Source organism: Amblyomma mixtum, chromosome 6, assembly GCF_055824585.1.
Source record: "Amblyomma mixtum isolate Tamu chromosome 6, ASM5582458v1, whole genome shotgun sequence".
NCBI classification, from domain to species: Eukaryota; Metazoa; Arthropoda; class Arachnida; order Ixodida; family Ixodidae; genus Amblyomma; species Amblyomma mixtum.
In genome coordinates this window covers 99,968,295-99,990,559 of record NC_143017.1, presented here as the reverse complement: position 1 = coordinate 99,990,559, position 22,265 = coordinate 99,968,295, and the positions used below count along the sequence as shown (strand labels likewise).

Here is a 22,265-nt window from a genome sequence, read left to right as displayed (position 1 = left end):
TTGTGCATTAGGCAGTGACTATAAGAAATCACCACGAACGGTCTCTTCTGTTTGTTCTTTTCTGTGCGATTATTCTTTGGTGCATGTTTATGTTTTTTCACAGTGTTTCACATACACTCGTGGCCAAGTGACGCGGCCCGCTTTTTCATTTCTTTTCATCTGCGCATCGAAGCTGCATGCTAGCTCACGCTCACATGTTTTAATCAGAGCCACAGTTATGCAAACAGTTATTTCACGTTTAACATGCTTAGAATGAGCGCTATCAAATGGAAAAAGTTCTTTGGACAAGTGGAGATTGTAAATCCAGCATATGTTGTGTCTTCATCCTTTTAAAAAACCAGTCTTAAATACGAAAACTGGAGGCTGTCATCGTTAGGCACTTCCTGGGTGAAACACAGCCCTCTGGATGCACTAGTAAACGGGGTGAGACAGCTTAAAACGAAGGTAAAGAATGGCTAAGGCAGAGACATGACGACTCACTGTAAGTCTTATCACTGCTGTCTTGCTTTTAAAAAAGCAAGATTCATAAGCCAGTCGATGAATAAGCTGGAAAGAGAGGCGATGGAGGCATACCTGACTAAGCAACGAATCCCCTTGTGCATCAGCAAGCCCTGTTTTCTCCCGGTCTTCGCTTCTTGTGTTTGTTGTTTTTCATGTGTCCTCTCATGAGGTTCTAAGTGGTTGTGCGAGACAATAAATCGTTTGGCAGCTCGGGCCCGTCCTTTCTATTGAGTGTTCTCGTCCTTGTTTTCTTGCGCCATTCTTTGAGGGACAGAGGGCAAATTCAGATCAAGAGGGCAGTGTAGTCTGATCTGAGTTTCACAGTGATATCTACTCAAGTAACTAAATTGTGCTGCATGAAGCCTGCCAAATGCTGCGAAACAAAGTGCACGCAGTCTGTGTCAGCGAGAGCAAATGGTGGTTCCCTGCAGCTGTCACTGGCCCAGCGTTCAGAGCAGCACCAGTTCTCGGTGAGCGAGCGGCTGCCGCAGGACCTGCTTCGTGACTGGCACGAGAACGCAGGCCGTGTCCCACATGCAAGGCGCTACAGCCCCCTGACGCTACGCTTTGCTGTCGAGCTGCACACTTGCTCACGCACTGCCTACGAGCACGTGGCCCGCTGGCTGCCCATGCCCACTCTGCATCTGGTGCGGCGCCACAGCGCCACCCCTCCGTCTTCCTCTGGTGGCCGGGACGCTGCAACAACCGGTGACACACCTGACAAGAGGACAGGCCCTGCCAGGCTGAGCAGCATGCCCGCAAGCCGGTAAGGGTCATTACACGAGTGCTGGCATTCAGTGAACAGGCTAATATTGCCATGATCTGCCCATAATGACATGGGAAACACACAAGGACAAGAGACACTTAGAATGGCAGGGACAGGTGCCTTCCCTGTCATTCTATGTTGTCTCTGGCCTTTGTGCGAGCGCAACCTGCGTGAACCATCACCAATTAGCCCAAACGAGACTTCGGATGCAAATGGGTGGGTGCATGGAGGAAAAAAAAAAAGATGCGAGAAAAAGCAATATGTGAGAGCATACCGACATCATCTTTGGGGAATGGGAAAGATGAAGTGGATCATGCAGTTTTCAAGCTGATGAATGAGCACAAATCTTTGCACTTATAGTAATTGCTTATGAGAAAAGGAAAGGCGCTGTAACAGTGGGTCTCTCAGCTGTGCTCTGAGGGAAGGGAAAAAAAAGTGCCATAGTCGAGGGTTGTGGATCATAATTTCAGCTGCCAGACCTCTTGTAACGTGCGCTGACATCACGGAGCACTTGGGCATCTTTGGCCTTTTGGCACCACTGAAACATGGCCGCCACAGCCAGGACTTAAGCCCGTGTCCTTTGGCTCATCATTAGAATGCGCAAAGCACAATCTGTGCCACTGGCAACAAGGGCGAAAAACGGGAAAGGGAAGAGTTGTAAGAAAGGTTGGCTTAAAGGGACAGCCTGCTTGGCTGTCATGTGCGTGCCTGCATTTTTCATTACCCAATGGCAGAGCACATTCCCTAGCCTCATTGTCTCGTTTGCGTACGAATGTCCGACATCTTGGACAAGCACACCTGGCTGGGGAGATTTCATCTTTAGCCTACTGTATATTAAAACGCGCAGTGAGGGAATCGGACCCTTCACCCAAACGCATAGTTTGGACTCCGGGCCATCAGGGCGTTAGAGGTAATGAGGCTGCGGACGCGGCTGCCCGAGCGCTTACCTACCGGGCACCTCATCCAGGCTCTTCCGGCTCAGAGATTGTGCAACCGCTTCTGCGGTTCAGAGAAATTCTTGACGACTAGTGCAAACGCCATCGGCTTTTCCCGGTCCCTGCTAAGGGCCTGAGTAAAGCTGATGAGCGAACTCTGAGGCACTTGCAGACCAACACTCTGTTGTGTCCTGCAATAGTGAAACATTTCGACCCCAAAATTGATGGGCGCTGCCCTCACTGTGGGGAAGTATCCGATACCTTCCGCATGGTTTGGGCCTGTGAAAATAATCCTTCCCTTCCCCCCAATCCTTCCCCTTCCCGAGAGGCATGGGAGGCAGCCCTGCTCAACTGCTCGGGGCTGGAGTCTCAAAGGGCTCTAGTCCAACGGGCGCGAGTGGTGGCATCGTCCAGCGAGGTCCCGGACTAAGGACTCCACCTATGTAAAGGGCCTTTTTGGTCTGCAAACTCTCCTTTTGTTTATTAAAAAGTTTTCACCACCACCACCACCACCGCAGAACGCAACGTGCAAGAGCACCCAAATTTGGTTGAAAGATAGAACAGCAGCCGCATGGTCAATTGTCCCCACCTGAGTAATAGAAAAGAAGGCTGTGGATTAAAGGGCTGAACAGTAGTGACCTATGTATGTATGGAGCCGCAATCTGGACGCTGTCAAAAGGGCTAAAAATAAGGGGTAAGCGCAGCACGTTGTGTGACAGAAGGGGCATGATAGGTGTGACATTAAGAGAAAGAAAACAGCGTGGAATAGAAAGTAGATGTAAATTGGGTATGAATTTCACCAGCTCAGGTTAAAGAGACGAAATTGAAATGGGCAGCACGAGTAGAAATTTGCAATAACTGACAACCAGTGGCTCACCAATGTGGAAGAAAGAAAGTGAAGCTCGGGTGAAAAATCTGCTGAAACAGCAAGGCAATGGCTGCCACAAAACCAGAACTCCTGGATGTTATTGACAGCGACCTTTGTCCTCTAGTAGACTCACCTCATGTGCTGATGATGATGACTGAATTGGGCAGCCTACAGGCATGAAGCCAGAGCACTGTAGTCGTACCAGTTGAGAAACTGTGCTTTGAAACCTGGCTGTTCTGTGAGGCCACTTTGCGTAGGTTAACACATGGTGGCACCCCCCAACAGCTGGCAGCTGCAACTTCCATTTCTCCACTATTTTCATGTCTTGAGCAGTGCTGAATGCTGCAGGTGGTAGGGCAGTCAGCTAAACTCTCAAGTTGGGCCTGTTTGAAGCGGCAAATTTCGATGCACGGATCCTGCAGAAAGTTTTGCTACTCATGTACTCAAACAGCTGTGGGCATGGAACCATTTCACTTATTTGTGGGTGACATGACAGTTACACTCGCACGTGTATAATTTCAAAGAATACCCTGGGGAGTGTCATCGTTTTAAATCACAAACACAGCAGGAGAGATTTGAAAAGCTCCCAGGGTCCTGAAAGGCCGTCTGCCACAGCTTCCGTGGTCGTCTCTCACAGCCACAGTGAAACGTGTGAGAGAAGTTGGCTGGGCTCAGACTTCTGCTGCAGAACAGTCTAAAATCTGCTAAATTAGACCAAAGAAAGACCAAAGTATGCGAGTTTATGCTTGAAATATGTCTCGCATACTCCCAATGCAGCTTATTTAACCCATTAGGGACCAAGAAAAATCTAACAGAGGGATTTTCTTCATTTTTAGCACATAATACTCTCATATAAAGAAAAAGAGATTGCTGAAATTTTGTCCCGATTGCTTTATTCCTTCCAGAGGTTACACAGGTGTACTTTTTATAGTACACTGGGCCTTCCCCATAGCACATGTGGCTACTTCACTGCATTCCTATTGGTGGCGTGAATGTTGTTATTATGTCTGCGATTTTTACGCAGGGTGATATAACACGTCTTGCAGGCCCTCATGAATATTTTCTGGCTATACTGGCACCGCAGTTATCCTACTTTGCACGGAAAGCTTTCTCCTTTTCAAAGAAGCATCAGATACGATTGAGCCAGAGTGTCTGCGAGCCGCTGGTTACTGCATGTCAAGGTGTAGATAATAATGACTAACGTTCTTACCAAAGCAAAAATAGTCAGCAGGCTCGTCTCTAGCAATTTGGCAGATTGTTCAGGCTTTCACAATTGCAAAGTTGAGCTTTGGTGTCAACAACCACTATCCCCTTTTGTCCCTGATGCTGATATACTGGCAGTAGATGGCTTGATGCGAAAGGTCAACACCTGTCATACCACTGTTGTAAAAGGAAAGGAGTTTTGGCTTTAAAAAAATCTGCTTTTCTTGTGCTATAGGCAACCACCATTCTACAAAACAAGTAGGCTCACTGCTGTTATAGCTGCAAGCCATAGTTACTATACTGTTGATCGTAGACTTCAATAAAAACATGTAACCTATACTACTGAAGCAAGAATCGATGTTTCATGGCTGCTTCTATTTCATCGCTTTCTTTGGCCCGAGTGGACACTTCCTAAACGTGTTTTGGCGAACGGTTTCTCTAGCCCTAAATTTCTCCCAGTGGAGCGTTACAAGAATGTCTTGAGAGGTAAAAAAAATTACAAAAAAAAGATGAAATGGTCACTAAGCGCTGAAATCACCTCAGGTGACGACAGGACAACACGCGCTTCCAAAAGTTTCATTTCTTAACTCAAGTACTTTCCGCAGACGGTATGAATGGCATAACAGTAACTGTCTGCTCTGCAGAACCTTCAGTTCTTATAACCAAACTTTATTACAACCAATTAAAACCATACCATCATCATACTCAAGACCACTAGCGGCAAGTACAGCAGCCTCCGAGGCCTTGCTGAGCAGACAAAGGGATTTTTTCCGAAAAATTGGAAGGAACCATAAGATCTATGAACTGGAATAAATAGGCGCCGTTCTGCACACAGGAAGGCCCAGTGTACTATAGAAAGTACACCAGTATATAAATCATCACAGAGCAAAAAACGCCAAAGGTGCGGGACATTCAAGAGCATCCGTTGTTTACTTTCGTCTTTCGTGCTGCTCTATACTTGAAACTAGCGTAATATGTACATAAATGCGGCCGTGAGAAAATTATAAGCAAGCAACTACCGGTGCAGTTCGTGGGAAACAAACATCCTGAAGTTTCACCACGGAAAGCGTACATACTGAGCAGAGGAAGTGCGCCAAATTAGTTAAGGGTGGTTGGCCAATCCCCTGTTGACCAAAACATGCCCTACTTGAAAAGAAAATTCCAGTCTTTGGTGGTGAATTTATCAAAAATTTAACTGTACTTTTAAAAGTACGCTGGGCGCTAATGGGTTAAAAACAAGGGTAGCTGTAGCAGTTCAGCCTTCCCTTGGAGAAGCAACGCAACAACATTGCCCCAGCAACAGTCTAGCACCTGCGGTGGAGGCAGCCATACAAATGTTTGGTGCCTGCCTACTGCTCACTTTTGTTCGTACAACGAGAAGCCCCAGAATAGGTGCTAGGCATTACTTCCGCCAAAATGGTGGCATGCGCCACAAAATTCACCGATTGGTGAGAGAGGTCACGTGACCTTGTGATGTCGTCATAACCTTAGTAGAGAGTGGCGTAGGAAAACCACTGTGTATGTGGTGCATCAGCACTCAACCAGCCCAGTCTCATCGGCTGTGCTATTCAGCTATGTGATCCAAGTTTGAGTGCTGACAAATGTTTCAGGAGCAACCCCAAAATGACACAGAAGCACCAAAGTAGCAACAACGGAGATCTGTAATGCTATTGCATTCCACTTGTAAGGTCTCCCCCCCCCCCCCCCCCCCCCAAGTGTTTTTTAATACCGTGACACGTACTATGCAAGGGTGAAATATGACCAGAGCCACTGTGCTTGATGGATGGAGGAGCAAGCATGTCAAGGCACAAGCATACGTGTGTCTGCTTAAGAGGTCAATTAAATGACACCTGCAGCAACAGCTTGAAAAAAGAGAATGGAGCTGCGAACACACATCGCAAATTTTGGGCTCTGGTCATATCTCATCCGTTGCAACTTGGATTCGTCTGCAATGCGAAGAAAAAGTGTCTATGCAAGTTTTAAAAAAGTTGTGCTTCGATATTTGAAAAAAATGTAAATTGTGGGGTTTAACATCCGCCTCATTGGCCATTTGGGGTGTGCTGACAAGTCTGTGTGAAGCTTCCGTGGTGTTTAGGGATTTGCCTTTTTCCACTCGTCAACCATGCCCCCCCCCCCCCCCCCCTTTCTCCACTTTGGGGGAGGGGGGGAGACAAGAGTGACTCGGACAGCAGCCTCCCAAAGAACTATAAAATTGCTATGCAAGTCGATGCAGGCATCCTCAGAATGCGCTCTGTGTTTCAGAACTTATGCACAGGCAGCAGAAGCTAATTACGGTTATTGCTGTTTTTAGATAGTGTCAGCAGTAGGCATGACTGCTCAGACAAGCAAAGCACCGCAGATGTGAGAAAGGATGGCAAGCGTTTTTGTGCACTGCTCAGTGTGCACCTTTCCCGCTCCTTAATGTAATTAATGCCTGAGTAGACATGAGGTTCTTGCAGGTGGTTTTTCCATGCCTTCCAGCCCTGATGGCCTACATTGTTGCAGGTTTGCCAGCTCTGTGCCTCGACACCGAAATCCATCACTTGCCAAAAGAGTAATGAAGCCAAGTGCATTGTCACCAGCAGCGTTTGTGGCTCCAGTGGCAAGATTTGGCACGGCTGGCACAATACAAGGCAGTAATGACGCACCCACTGTGTTTGTCATTAACAGTGCAGCCATGCCAGAAATGACTCTACCTGCTGCCACTACAGAAAGCACACTTGCTGCAGCAGTGGAAATGACACCTGCCATCATGACGGAAATGACACCTTCCACCTTGATGGAAATGACACCTGTCACCACAGTGGAAGCAACAACTGCCACTGCAATACAGGTGGCACCTGTCACCACAGTGGAAGCAACAACTGCCACTGCAATACAGGTGGCACCTGTTCTCACAACGGAAGCAACAACTGCCGCCATGACGGAAACACATGACACCACAATCAATACTATGCCTGCCACCACAATAGAAATGGCACCTGGCCCCTCAACAGAGATGGCAAGTGCTGAAGCAATAAGCATGACACCTGCAACATCAACAGAAGCAACTGTGAGCCTTCCCAGCCTACCAACCTCCATGCCCCTGCCCACGATGCCCATGTAAACAGGACTGGTGTTGCTTCAGTATGCAAAAAGAAAAATACAAAAGACTGTAAATACCCCGTGGCAGAGTGTGTGGCCTCAAAGACTGTGCATCCTAGCTGGGCTTAGTTTCCTGGTCTGTGATAAATTAATCTGCAAGGCATGAAATTTGAAATGCACTTCTGCCAGCCATTTTTGGGACCATTGTATGTTCGCCCTCTGTAAGGGGACGGACACCATCAATAAATGAAGTCAGCCAGCAAATGCCCCGACAACCAACAGAGGCAGTGCATGCCAGAAGAATGAAAGTAAGGCCCCAGCTCTCTCTCTCTCTCTCCTCAATGACGCCACTGTACGGGATGCTCTCAGTGAGAGGCAGTAGATTCTCAAAGAAGGCCTGTTCAATCCAGTTGATGCCCGAGAAGACAATGTTTGCATGGCATGTGCAGTGGTCATAACTGGGTTCCCTCGTGAAATAAAAGACCAACAAAGCAGACTTGTGGGTATTTGTCTACTCCCACACGAGTGCCCTCTCCTTTGCTTAGGAGCCGCCGCGGTGGCTCAGTGGTTATGACGCTCGGCTGCTGACCCAAAAGACGCCGGTTCGATCCCGGCCGCGGCGGTTGAATTTCGATGGAGGAGAAATTCTAGAGGCTCGTGTACTGTGCGATGTCAGTGCACGTTAAAGAACCCCAGGTGCTCGAAATTTCCGGAGCCCTTCACTATGGCGTCCCTCATAGCCTGAGTCGCTTTGGGACGTTAAACCCGAATAAACCAAACCAAACCAATCTCCTTTGCTTAGGATAGCACACAGCCCGACACAATTCTTTCTTTTCATCACCTGCCACATCAAAATGAAAAGCTCACATCTCTGCAGCTGCACCTGCCAAGATATGCTATTTGGACTCCACACCACTTTCTTATTGATGCAGAATAGAGCATTGCTCACGCTGTCATCAGAGACTGTCCTAGCTGCATACTTCCCTGCTACTCTCACCAAACAGCCATCGATGCTTAATGAGGCGGGAGTAAAAACAGCCGAATGTCCTCGGAAAAGATAAGCTATTTTACACTAAAGATTTTTCACTCACAATGCCGGATTTTCTGCATAATGGGGCCTTTAATGTTATCGTGTTAAAAAAGGAAACTAGGCAGTTTTCAAGTAGGATGTCGTGAGCTTGTTTCATACCCTCACTTTTCAGTTCATTTCGTGCATGGTGCAATAAATGCTCCCTTCGCAATTATCTTGACACTGCAAAGTAACTTCATTCATTTTTCTTATGTAACGGATACCGAGCATGCCCACATATCCCCTCTGGGGGTGCCTCGGATTAGACTTCACAGATCTTTACAGTTCCTTCGGGGTCATTTTAAAGAGAATCTACATTTTTACTATATTCCAGTATGATAGTGACATCAAGCGCGAACATCACTTTTGCGTTCAAGAGAAATCGAAGGCCTCACCATTAAAGAGTGTTTTAGCAAGCACTTTCAAAGCTTGATATGAAAGCACGGGGTTGTCATTAGGTTCTTATCCAAAGTTAACATGCCTCGGGTTGTTCATTTGCCACTCCGAACACATTGAGATTGGAATCGAATTTACGAAACTTGTGCAGTGTTTGGCATTACATCCGCTTGCAGCTCTGTGTACAGCTCATGTAGTGTGGCAGTGGACAAAAGAGTAAGCAAGTTTAACACAGTGTGGCAGTGGACAAAAGAGTAAGTTTAACACAAACTTCACTTTTGCATCCAGAACAAGGTTTCCCATACAGTGTATTTGTATTTGCATAAACAAAGATAAATAACAAGATATGGTGAAGCCCAAGAGAAGCACTTGGGTAGCAAGTGTTCACTGCAGTGCACATTTTCATCACTACGTGTTAGTTGATTTATGCACACACCCAACACATGGAATAAATGTTGATGACACCTTCAGTGACACAGACATGGACGCTCTTGGCAAGGCTGCGCTGCAAGGGCTGTGGAGCGGAGCAACAAACATAAGCATGTCACTGATCTGCAGCGGCCGCTGCAGTGCAAATGTAGACAATCTGAAAGGCCTGCCCGGCTTCGCCTCCAGGCTCCTTTAAGGCTGCCGCGACCAGCTCGTTGAGGGCCTCACACTGCACACCCTCAACAGCAGGGTCATCAATGTAGATGACTTTCAACGCTTGAGCCTCGTCGCCTAGAGATCCCTGGTTGCTCGCTGGTGAGCTTGGCACCACAGGGAGGAGGGGCAGCTCTACTGCTTTATCGTCCACAGCCAGCATCTGAGTTTCATTGTCCACAGAAGCATCGATTACAGGTGCGGTTGTACTGGGAGAAACACTGGCGCCCACAATGTTCAGCAGCTCAACCAGGTCTCTGGGAGGGGAAGGCTCTAGCAGGCTCTTTTCCGAAGCCAGCTCAAATGCTCTGTCTGCAAAGCTTTCAGGACTTGCATGCTGAGATCTCGACGGCCGACACTGATCACCAGAACATGTCGCCACTGAGACAGCTTTCCCTAACTTGGAAAAGGACGTCTTTGCCTTTCTGGAAGGCTTGGGACATGGGGCATGAGATTTCAGGTACGAGCAATGACCTGCCACTTTCGCATTGGGGGAAACTTGTACAGAAACTGAGGGTGACCTCACAGAAGGCACTGTGGACTTAACAGTGGGACAGGCACTAGCTGCTTGTTCAACACTGCCAGATTCACCACTGTGGGCCCCCTCCAGGGCCCGTTCTTTTGCACCTGAGTCAGAGGCTTCTGAAACGACACGCTGATGTATCGCAGACACAGGCAACAACTCAGTTGGGTCCACTTCCTCAACGTTGTCCAAAATGTCGGACGGTTTCACATAGACCACTTGCAACACCTGTTCAGCAGCCTGCTCGGCACTGCTTTCTGCACCAAGTCCATTTCTCCCTGCATGACAGCGACAAGCAGCAGGAAGTTCTTTCATGCACACTGACTGGTCACTCTCGTCTGCACTTTCTCTGATGCTGGCTTTCACAAAATGGTCCACACCTTCTCCATCCCGGCTGCCACTCGCACTCCTGTTATTTGATAGCACCACTGTTCTTGAAGAAGCAACCAACCTGTCATCATCGCTGGCACTGACGACCGTTTTCATATCAGCCATGGCATCCTCTGCACTAGGCACGGTGTCTCCGGTGGGAGAAGGCGGCCTCCTTGTGGTGCCGACTGCATCCACATGACGCTTCAGCGTGGAGCAGCTCGGGAGTGAGAGCAGCCCCGACTGGGAGATGATGCGGTATCCACGCGGGGACAGTGTGTGCCACATGAGGCAGCACTGCAGCGTCTCCTCCCGCCACCGGTGCTTGGTCTGGCCCAGGCAACGGAGCTGCTCTTCAAGGAACAGGCAACGTGCATCCCCGCTCGCCACTCGTTCCTGCATTGAGAGATTCTCATGCGCTGTTTGAGACGCACAAGGCTGGGTCCCATTTTTTCCACGCTTTTCAGCCCAGAGAAGCAAAACACCAGCTCAGGGGAAAGCCTGTAGCCACTGGGAAACCAGCAGGTACCCAGCGGCACTGGTGATCACACCCCACACCTGCCACATGATGCTCGAACCATTGGGCCACCACTGCAATCATGCCAATGTGGCCCATTGTAGTACAGTAAAACCCTAGAGTCACACGGACCAGCAAAGATCTATACTATATCAGGGTGTTTACTGTACTACGTTGTTGATGGTATGGCTCTTACGACGCTCTCTTGCTACTTACTAAATACAAATTGTTGGCTTATAAAAGAAAATCATAAATACCTTCCATCCTGCTCTTATTGACCCTCTATGTGATAATTTTTATTTTCAGTTATCGCATTTTATGTCATCACGCTTTCAATTTTGTTTACATCTCGTGGAAGTACTGCCTTTGCACGAATACGACGTGGCTACGAATATAACGCCAGTTTGATTCCATGTAAAAACCAAAGCTTTCCGTGAACACAGCATCGTCCTCCACAGCCTCAGCATCATTTAAGACGTAACAGTTAAGAAACGCGCGACACTCAAGGGCGGCATAACAGCCTACGCAGTGCCACCGCTGCTGCACTGTGAGCGTTCACCCATTTCTTCCCTCCTTTGCTCGTCACTGCACTTCTACTAGCTTCCCTTTCTCAGAAAACCGTGCCGCCCTCTTTCTATGTTCAAAGCCAGCTTTATTTATTTTTTTTCCCGTGAGCACCGCGCGCTTTGCCTAATGGCCCCAAGGCCTTCGAAAAGTTGGTTTCTCCTTGCAGTCTTGAGCTTAATGATGAAACCATCTCAAAAAGCGCCGGTCTATTGCCTTCAATATCCATTTGCCTCCGAACGTTGGCCTCGCGATCTTTACTTTATCCGAGTTTACTACAGCAGGGTTCTACTGTAGTGGGTTCTAAGTTTCGACCACCTGGGACTCTTTAAGGACGTTCCTGCATTCCGCTTTCATTAAAATGTGACAGAGTATGGGTGTCCACCCTAGATGAGAGAACTACTCTGCACAGCATAAAACTCGAGGGACAACACAGACAGACCAAAGACACACAAGTGCCACCTGGCCGACACCCTTACCCTGGCAACAAGTACCCCTTCTCATGCTCATCAGCTGAGGGTCTTGAAGTGCAATTTGCAGGTTGCACTCTCTAGATGTAAACAGTTTACAAATTAAGAACCATGCTCGGGGGCTCATATACACTTGAGCGCTGTTAAAGAAACATGCAATGGGGAATAAGAGACATTTCTGGCCCCCTTGGCTCAATGCCGTATCTTTCCTTAAAGGGGTACAGGCACAAAATTTCAGCTGCAAATAAACAATATGATTTGTTTCATAGGCACACGGAGATGCCTGCACAAGGACAGTGAGTGGAACTTCATTTCATATGATTTTGAAAGTCCAAGGAGCCACTCGGTATTTCCAATTATTTTGAGTGACGTCAACGTGCACTTGCCCCAATTATTGTGACATCACCGAACCCTCTGGTTATTCATAGGAACAGCCAGTGCTTGTTGGCACCAATTCTCCGCAGTGAGATAAGCAGATATATTTTTTTCCATCCTCCTAACGGGCCACCAGAGAAAAACGTTAAGCCTAGCTCCACTAGGAGATCACCACCCTGCCCTAGCAAATGTCATTTTACTGACAACAGAGCATGAATGAGCCAGCACCAAGTGAATTCCTCGCCAGTCACTTTCACAATGAATACTCTTATGACAGACCAGTGCTGTTGCAATAGGAGGAAAGTCAGCGAGAACGCAGAGTGTCCCTCGCTCCGCCTGTTACCCAGTGGTACAGCAACTTTGCAAGTGCAAGCCAAGCACAAGCTCTCCGGGTTCCTCTTTACAAATAGGGAGAAGGTGGCTTCACAGCATGCTCTCACCATCTGACCAGTGGATCAGATGGTTTCATTTCTGTTTGTTCTGAGTGATTCACCAAGACCTTGAGAGGTTGCACCTGACAGAAATAGCACCTAACTTCCCAGGCTCTTGGTGGATCAGAAAAATAAAAGACATTGCTCATTGTGTGGTGCTTTGAATGGGGGAGGAAATCATTTGCAATTTTCTTGGCTGCACAGTCACCTTTCTGCACCAAAGGTGGTGTTCACAAACGGTCACCTATCAGTTTATGCTTTCTCTGACGTTGCCCTTTAACGTCCCTTAAAAAGGCGCTTCCAGGTTCACAGCCGTAACCTGAAATCATCAAATTCACAAACCCTACGAGCCCACAGCCCTCCTATCGATCAATTAGCCCTATCCTGTATCTGCTCAAACCCTACAAATTTCCTAATCTCATCAGCCCCCTTACTCTCTGCCACCTCTTCACATGTCTATTTCCTCTCCTTGACTTCAGCTAGGACATCATTAACATTACCCCTGTCACTTTGCTTTCCACAGCTCGCTGAATTGTCCTTATTTTGATTAAGAGCCCTTTCACGCACCTCTACAAGTTCCCACACCACAGGTGAGTAAGACACAAGTGGTGCAAGGGTGAGGATATGGTTGACCACAACAACCGGTTATAGAAGCAGATGCGCCCACGCCTGCACAACTTGCCTTGAAGTGAGTGAGGCGCAGCTCTCTGATGAAGGTCTGCGCTTGCCTGGCCTCCAGGCGTGAGGAAGACAGCTCTTGCTGTAGCTGCTGCTTCTGAGTCTGCAGCTTGAGGCACTTTCGCTGAAGGGTCTTGAGGCGCTGACAGAGGTGCCGCAGCCGCGACCTGGTGAGCAGAGTCTGCGACCCTACTGTCCGCTTCCTGCTGCCTGCAGCCACCACGGTCAAATGCTCGCTCGAGGATGCAGAGCAAGCTGCCAAGCGACTCACTCCACCAGAGCCATTTATGGTCACAAGAGAGGACTGCTTCTCAGTGATTAGCTTTGAGCTGGCACCAGCACAGCCTCTGCTCGTTGGCTTGCCTGCAGTCTGTGGCCAACCTGCAGCTGCTGTCACCACTGGCTTGCTCTTGGGACGTTTGAGAAGCCGGCCCACTGTCAGTAACGTGCCTGTCACAGGAGCTCCGGTGCTTGGCAGGGGCTTGCAAGTTCCTTTTTTCGCATCCACAACCACAACTGGCACCAACTTTCGCTTGTCTGTGGCGGTCAAACTGTCCACTACTGGCAGTAACTGCTGGCCAGCCCTTGCTGCCAACTTGGGCACTGTCCGTGTGGTAACTACACTCAGAGGTGACCTGGCAGGCATCTCAGTGCATGATGCATTTGATGATGTTGATATACCTGCAGGCTTGTTTGTGGCTAGATTCGCTGTGGATAAAGGTACACGGCAGTCAGGCAAGGTTCTACTGCCAGCCTCCAAAGCAGATGAAACTGCAGGGTGCTCTGAACCCTCTGGGCAGGCAACCATGCTTGAAGTTGATGAGAGTTGCAGTGGCCTTCTACCAGACACCAAAAAAGTTTGTCCGTCTTGCTCACCAGAAGCTGAAACGGTTGGCCTACAAAAAGGCGCCTTCCCTTCGCCCAGTTCGGCACTTAGACTGGCTGCTTTCACTTGCAATACTTCCTTGCGGGTGCTCTTGGGCCTCTGCGCACAGGCTGTGGCCTTTCGTGACATTTTTTTGGCAGGTTTCAGTAAGCTGCCAGCTGCTGTATTGCCCAACACCTGTCCCCCAGTCTCTGGTTCACCAACGGCAGGTGCAGACTTGTCTGCCGATGGAACGCTGTCTACCGAAGCATCTGGCATGGCATTTTCCAACCTGAAAGCATATCAGGGACAACGATGAACCCAGTGTATGCACTGATGACGGCACTAAAGTGCATGTACTGACAAAAGCCATACAGCTGCATGCTGTCAAGTACTGACCCGTGTAGAATAAAGTACAACAGCTGATCAACTGTCCAGCTGTTTCATTTCTGGAGTATTTCCATATGCCACCTTACAGCTGTGCAAGAGCCCAAAGAGAAAATATTTACTCTCAGCCTTGGTGATCCTATTTGACGCATCAATCTTAATGATTGATGCGTTAATGATTGGTCACGAGGGGTTGCTCGGGAAGTGCAACCTGGGTCTCATGAGCCGCACCGATGGCAGCCCCAGCCATCATTGCTTGACTGCTGCACCACTGCGAAAGTAGTGGAATGAGGACCCCCAATGATCAATGAATGTAATGTAGAGAATGACCAATTCTGCATATATGGGCATTAGCCAATCAACGCTATTGCGTCGTACCCTTAAGGCGGAGCTTAAGTGTCCCTACCAGTTTTTTCAGTCACTTTTGACAATGTATAGCTTACGTAAGCAACCAAATACATCACACTCATGAACATTTCCTCAAACACTTTGGATTTCCAAGCGAGGGCTGAGAGTGCGAGTAAGAATCCTCACCTAGTCACACTCCCTGCTTTCACTGTCATCTAAAAGTTTAGGGCATTTGCAGACCGCATCCCCCTCATTGTCACAAAAACAGAGCATGTATTTTAGTGCCCCTCAAACTTCAGTCTTCCTGCAACACCATCGTCGTGTTTAAAAAGAAGCGGCAAGAAATTAATTTTTCCGTGCAACATATTTCCGAAACCAGTCAGCAACTAGTGTCACTCGGTGCAATATCTACTATGCATCTAAAAATTAGCAGCCAAGCATATGGTGCCATGACAGCAAGAAAAGGCTAACCACATGTGTCACACTCAAATTTCACTTTGTAATGCGAAAGCATTACTTGGCTATGTCGACGATTTCGTGTCCGCAAGACGTGTTGGCAGTGATTTCTCTGTTCGCGAGAGTTAAGCGAAAAAGAATTATATTGTGTCATAGAGGACGATGTGAGAATGACGCACATCAAAATTTGGTCACTGTGGATGGCACTTAGGCATCAAAATAGTATTGAACGTCAATATATCATGAGGACATGAAAACAGCATTAGACGTCCGAATTACAGAAAAAAAAACGAAGCCACGTGACAAAGGCTGATTAAATGTCTTTGTACACCAAATCTGATTGACCTGGAGTAATTAGTTAATTAATTAGAGGACAAAAGGTCATTTAGACGTTAAAATAGCCCCGGATGTGCATATAGTGCAAGGACGTGGGAATAGCGGTAGACATCAAAATCGAAGGAAGTTAGAAGAGAGGCAAACAGTCAAAAGAGAGAAAAAGAGGCAAAAAGTGAGGCAAACAGTCTAAAGTGAAGCAAAGAGAGGCGACGAGCGTGAAGGAGGCATCAATGCTTTTGCATTCTCCCAATGCGGGTCGCCGCAGTGATCTCCATTTTTTCTCACTGACTCACGTTGCTGTGCTCACTGGCTTGGTGGCATTGGTACTACTGACCTAAAGCCCACAAACAGCACACTACTGTGGCCAGTGCCCGTAGTCTCAATGGTGCTGTAGTTTTTTGTACTGCTGAAATGAAATTACCTGCTGCCAACCAGGAATGGTCAACTTGATTACCAAAACCAAAGCCACTGCAATGGCAACATGGATGCCACGGCTGTGCAACAATGGCGTGCATCTGCCACGAGCTACATCGCCAGGAGGCAGCGACCAGTGACAGAAAGACGGAGAGAAAGGAAAGAGAAAGGAGGCGAAATGAAATTTACACTATATTGGTGCCGGTCAAAATAGTTGTGCAGCATAAGCTTGAATATCTGCTCATAACATTATGTAAAATTCAACTACCGTATTTTCCGGTATATAAGACGCGGTTTTTTTTCAAAAATCTTGCTGGTGCGCCTTATACAAGGGTGCGTCTTATATGCGACTTTTTCTGTATTTTTTTGCGAGTTCAGAAATTACTCAGGTCCATGTTCAAGCTTTTTTCAGCGAAAAAAACATCACTACCAATAACGCGGTTTTAACACGGTTAATACTTCAATACGGGGACCACCGAGAGCAACTTTATTATTAAACGGTGGGGATGACGACTTCCAGAATCATAAACCCGCGACCGTTTCGCAGGCCCCAAGCAAAAGTAATGTGAAATGCCAAAAGATGGTGACAATCGTGTTTCTCGCCATTGTCAAGACAAGCCGGCGTTCTTTTTTACTCACCCTTTGAAACTTTGTTTGCTCCGTGTACGTAGTACGTACGGAGTGCGAAGAAAATGTTTCAGCTGGGTCGCCTCCAGAAATGGGCGTACTTTTTGATAGCACATCTTAAGATCAAGACTTCGAAGATTTTAAGTTAATATAAAATGTTCTTATGGACATAAGGAGAGTTCCCTCGTTCTTTTTTTCTTTTTTTGCTAAAACGTGGGCGGTATGGCGTGAGTGTTGCCTTTTTCGATCACTTAGCGGTGCTTAAGAACTTCTCACAGGTAAGGTGCATTTTGCAATGGTCGCACAAGCATGCTTAATTAAGCCTCACTAGCCTAACTGGGTAAATTGGGATGCATCTTATACACGGGTGTGTCTTATATAATAACTTTTTCAATGACAGCCTGCATATATGGGGGGTGCGTCTTATACAAGGGTGCGTCTTATACACCGGAAAATACGGTACACTTCACAACAGCACCCTCCAAAGTGTTTCATGGGCCTCTCTACCAGTCCCACAAAATTGGCACCTTGAGCAAATGCGTCTATGTCATGCAGTAGCTTGAACAGACAGTACAGCTGAAGTACCAATCTATGCAATGTGAAGCGCATCAAGTGAAAAGAATAACGACCCAGAAGAAGGGTGCAGGCTTGGGTCAACTGACACTCTATACTAACCGACAAAGCAGAATCAAACACAAGACTTGGACAAAGTGCTGAATTTGAAGTAAAATTTACCCCTGACACGGAGACATATTCTGGAGAAAGAGAACACAGAAAGGGCAAAATACAAAGATGAAAAGGAATAAAAAGGAAAGAAAAAGAAATAGGCCACACAAGCAGATTCAGTTGTGTCGTGAACAAGATTTACCTGCACTGTTTGCCGCCAGAATAATGACCTTCTGGGTAACTCACCGCCTTCTCTTGGGAGCTCGCTGCTTGTTGGTGTCATGCCCCCCTTCGGGCCTCTTCGCCAACAGCTGTGGGGTCTGGTTCTCGCGCTCTAGTGGAAGAGACAGGGCCTCCTGCATAGCAGCAGGGTAGCCGGGAAAGATGGATGGCACTGCGTTTGGAAGGAGGCGGCGCTTCTTGAGGTCTTGGCGGAAGTCCTCCGCGCGGAAGTGCAGGCTGCACACCTTGCTCCGGTCGCTGGGCAGCCATAGCTCGTTCTTCGGGCCTGCACGCACACACACCACACCCCTTGTCACGAGTCTTTTCATTCACTCATTTTGTTTGAAGAGGAGACGCAAGTGTAGTGACAAAAGAATAATCAGCAGGAAGATTAGCAAAATGATGCCAATTAGACATAAAAGATAATTAACAATGCATAGTGGGAAAAGCTTGCAGGAGGGAAGTCCTCTTTGCCAAATGGCAATATTAATTTTCGAGTTCATTTCATATGACGAAGCCGTGTATGCAAATGGGGTTCACTCTGGATACCATTGTCAGCTTCCCGGCACCTCACCACACCTTAACTCATGCAGTGAACTGATTTTAGGCAGTGTTGGCAGCCAGGAGGATCAGAAATTCCCTGCTGAACCTTGCGGCGTGAAATTTCAGCACACTGAGTGCTGAAATAGGTGCAGTCTGCTGGGTGCGTACTCGTGGAATAATAAAGAGCAAAAAAACTAAACGAGGCAGAAGAACAATGTGCACCCTTGACAGCATTAATGCAACCACGATTTAGAGGTTTCAGTTCGCGAGCTCAAGACTTGCACCCGTGCTCAACATGCGAAACTCTGCGGTACTTAGCTGAACTTTTCGTCACACTTGGCACTAAGTACTTGCAAGTTTCAAGGCCTATCAGGGGTGCCACTGGAAATCCAATAAGAATGCCCCAGCGACCACACTAGCCTGGTGCTGTGCTGACTGAGGCTGCATTAAAATGCTCGTGCGAGTAGGCTGCTTAGGCAAAGGTCACTCTCAATGCAGACCTACTGTGTGCTGTGGAACAAAGATATGCACTGAGTCATCTGGTGTTCACGCATCGCAGGTGTGGCTGTTCCAGCATGCAAAACATTCCACTGTTGACAGTGTGAAGTGGCAGGGGTGATATGTATGATATGTAATCCTGGCAAGAGAGGCAGGGGGGGCACATGCACAGATACCAAACATGGATACCAAGAAAATTTCTGGCTCTTATTTTATTCATGGTACTCGCAAAAACCAGAATTTCGAGATGAAGTGTTCATTCACGCACGTAGTGCGTGTAAGCCAAGTTTGCGGTCAGTGGCCCCCTTTTCCCACCTTACTTCAGCACATATGCCATCGCATCTGGCTGCCTAGGCAGCAAAACACACAAGAATCATAGTCTTGCAGCAACAATAAACAATTACACAATGTAACAATGAGAGCGAGCAGTGCGCAGTTCAGCCCAGCCGATTCCTCTCACAGCATCACAGGTAGACTCCGATTTTGACTGATGTAAACATGAACAAGCCCGGACGGAAATATTTTTTCAGCAGCGATCGCTTGATAAGTGACGTAGCTCTGACCTAAAAGAGAACCCATAGTTAATACTTCCTCAGTCCCACAAATGCTACTACTGGCTGCCACTGCCAATGTAGCTCTACATCGCCGTCAAGTTCGATATAGACTCCTAATTTAATTACATTTAGCGACTGCTGATTGCAAGCATAGCACACACTGAATCGTGCAAGAAATATGTTTTTCATTTCTCACAAAGTGCGTGACAGCCATCAACTGGCTGCTGCTTAAGAATATTTCCTTCAAGGTCAGTGCACAATTTGAGCCAGTCAAGAGCACTGCTCACTAGTGGGGTAGAAATGCGTACTAACACAAGTCACAGCTTTCGTCACAGCTTTTGTCACAGGTTTTTCAGTGCAAAGCTTGATCATGTTGCATATTTAAAGCAGCACTGATAAATGAGGACAACTGAAGGGATAAAGAAACAACAGGACAGCTACAGCATCAGTGCTCCGTTTTATCACTGCTTTAAATTTTAAATGAGTAACTAACTTGCCGACAATGATGTTTTAATTAACTTCATTATCCACCCCTTCTTGAGCTTAGAGGGAATGCAGGCAGGTTTATCTCACCTTTGACCACAGAATTAGAGCACTGAGGAAGACAGAAAATGAAATTGCTTTTATGTTTTCTGCCCAAATTGTGTACTTTACATGCCTGCACGGATGTTATATTAACCTACTGCCATTGAAAAACACCACTTAAAACGCAATAAAATACGCTAAAAGCACTGCGCGACACTATAGAAGTTGGGCAGGAAACAAGACTCCAAGCCGAGGTATCATCTCTCCGGCGGTTCCAACACAGTATGTGAAACTTGCGAATTGTTCACAGAGTCCGTTTTTGCCTATGTCAAGCCACAGAGATCCTTTAGGGAGGGTAAGGGGGGGGTGCAGCTTTGAAATCTAAAAAATGGCCAAAAAAATTTTTTCAAAAACTGCTGCATCCACTCGTTAACCTTGCTTGTTATGCTGTTCCGAAGCCTCATTGTTGAAATCGACTAGGGAGTACTTTAAAAAAAATGGTGTCATCAACCACGGTGGCTCTGCGTTGCGGGGAAATGCTTAAATAGTGGGCATTTCTCTTTGCTGTGTTTTTCTGCCTAGGTACTCACTTTGCAGAACAGATTTCTCCACAACTGTTTTCTCTATTTTGACCATGTTTGTTTTGTTGAACTCCTAGGGCCATAGTGCAGGCCAAGAGATTCTTTCTTTTTCAAAGTTGTGAATTTTAAATTTTGCGCATAAAATTTTCTCCTCACTCTAGATATGTCAACGAACACTACATCACATTCTATGAAATTCTTGACCGGTAGCCCACCAGTAGGAATGCAATTCATGTTTAACCAGGTTTCTGCCACATTTTCTCAATTTTAAGGTGAAAGCCTTTAATGCCTCATCGTTGTCGACCGAATGTTGTCAGCAGAGGTGTCATGCTTTTCTAGTCAGATCAGAAAAAAAATCTTTGCGCACGATGGGATTCGAACCACCATCCTTCTCTTCCGCAGCCGAGCGTGCTAATGGCTACGCTACTTCCTGCCAACGCATATGTAGTTCTCCTTGTCTAAGACACTGGAGAGTGTTTGCAGAAAGGCGTCAAATCAGACGGATGCCTCCAAAACACCCTCCAGTGTCTCCAGCATTTACGATTCACAAACAATCGTTTACTTCATTAACATCTTAACCCCACATCAGTGACACAAGCAGCAACACCGTGTTTAAGGCTCTCTTCTCACAGCACTCTAGGTCAACAAAGTGCCCCCCTGAATTTTTTGCAACCTTTTCGCAAGATTCATACACTAGATATATATACCAGAAAACAATTTTCTCGATATATAACAGTGAAATTTTGTTACAGCCGTCACGAAATTATTTGTAAAATGCTAAAAAAGATTGGAAGGGGTCACTTAAACTTCGCCTTAGGGGTCTGTCGATATAGCTTAATGGGCTAATGGCCATGTATGCAGAACTGGTCGTTCTCTACTTCGCATTCATAGATCCCTGGAAGTCCTCATACCACTCCCGGCGCAGTGGTTAAGCGATGCATCTTAGGTTAGGTTGCTTCTCTGGGGACTTTTCGCGGATTTTTAACTCACAGTCAACGACGCCGGGTTCTCTGCGACACAAGATCCTTAACGCTATCGCGTTAAAATTTCAAGTAAATACATAAACAAATAAAAAAAATTGAAAGCCGCGTCTCTCCTTGCTTGGCTCATGCGCGGAGCGCAGAGAAAGCAGGAACTAGCGCATCTTCTCGCTTCATTACATTAGCACAGCACAGTAGCAAAGCACAGTAGCTAAGAATGGCCGCAAGAAACAGAGGGACTACTGTCCAAGACCTACGGTCTTGCTACTGTCAAGCTGTGGCCGATAACTGGCACGGGCCGATCAGTCCGTATTTCTCAGGGCAGCATCGAAAATGAACTACGCTGTGAGAATTGGAACTGCGAAGAGTGCATAAAAATTGTTCTCACGACTCCCAAATCGGAGCCGAATGCCAGAAGCATTTATTCTCCGGCTGCCAGCAGAATAGACGCTGCCTATTTTAAAATAGCTGAAACTTTACCTCTTAGCACTGACAGCAACTGTGATGCGTCACGTACGATCTAACATACAGGCTAACCGAAACAAGAAGCGGCGGCTAGTACCGTTGGCTTTGCGGGAGATCCGCCGGATCCACTCCAAGCGTATCTTCGTGACGGGAAACTCATGAAATGAGTAGGGCACTTTCGCTCTCGGTGTCGACTTGCAAAACGGTACACAGCACTGCACCATACTGGACTTGTCGAGCAAACGGTCCCCGCTCCAGCCGGGTGACGAGGCGGTAAGAGACGAAAGTCATACAAAAAAGCGTTCAAAGTACGGCAAAGCCCCTTACATGGAGGCTCAACGGGTAGATGGATGAATAATAAAGACTTCACCCTTTGTATTGGGCAGCAGCTTGCGTCACCTAGCCTG

The 22,265-nt window shown here is 47.2% G+C and overlaps 2 protein-coding genes across 3 annotated transcripts in view; one reads left to right on the top strand and one right to left on the bottom strand.

Moving 5' to 3' along the window:
- Nucleotides 1-10,861, top strand: part of LOC149339845 (uncharacterized) — a 20,893-nt gene extending 10,032 nt beyond the window's left edge. For both annotated transcript variants that reach the window (XM_089548500.1, XM_089548501.1), the window contains exons 6-7: nucleotides 933-1,267; nucleotides 6,779-10,861. In XM_089548500.1, the coding sequence (XP_089404626.1) occupies nucleotides 933-1,267; nucleotides 6,779-7,379 (936 nt within the window). In that variant the 3' untranslated portion in view covers nucleotides 7,380-10,861. The remainder of the gene's footprint in view (nucleotides 1-932; nucleotides 1,268-6,778) is intronic.
- On the bottom strand, nucleotides 9,118-22,265 carry LOC149339844 (uncharacterized). The gene is made up of 4 exons (XM_089548498.1): nucleotides 21,956-22,265; nucleotides 17,737-17,998; nucleotides 13,396-14,548; nucleotides 9,118-10,752 (listed from the first exon to the last, which is right to left on the bottom strand). The coding sequence occupies exons 1-4, from the start codon at nucleotides 22,080-22,082 to the stop codon at nucleotides 9,367-9,369; spliced, it is 2,928 nt and encodes a 975-aa protein (XP_089404624.1). The 5' UTR covers nucleotides 22,083-22,265; the 3' UTR covers nucleotides 9,118-9,366.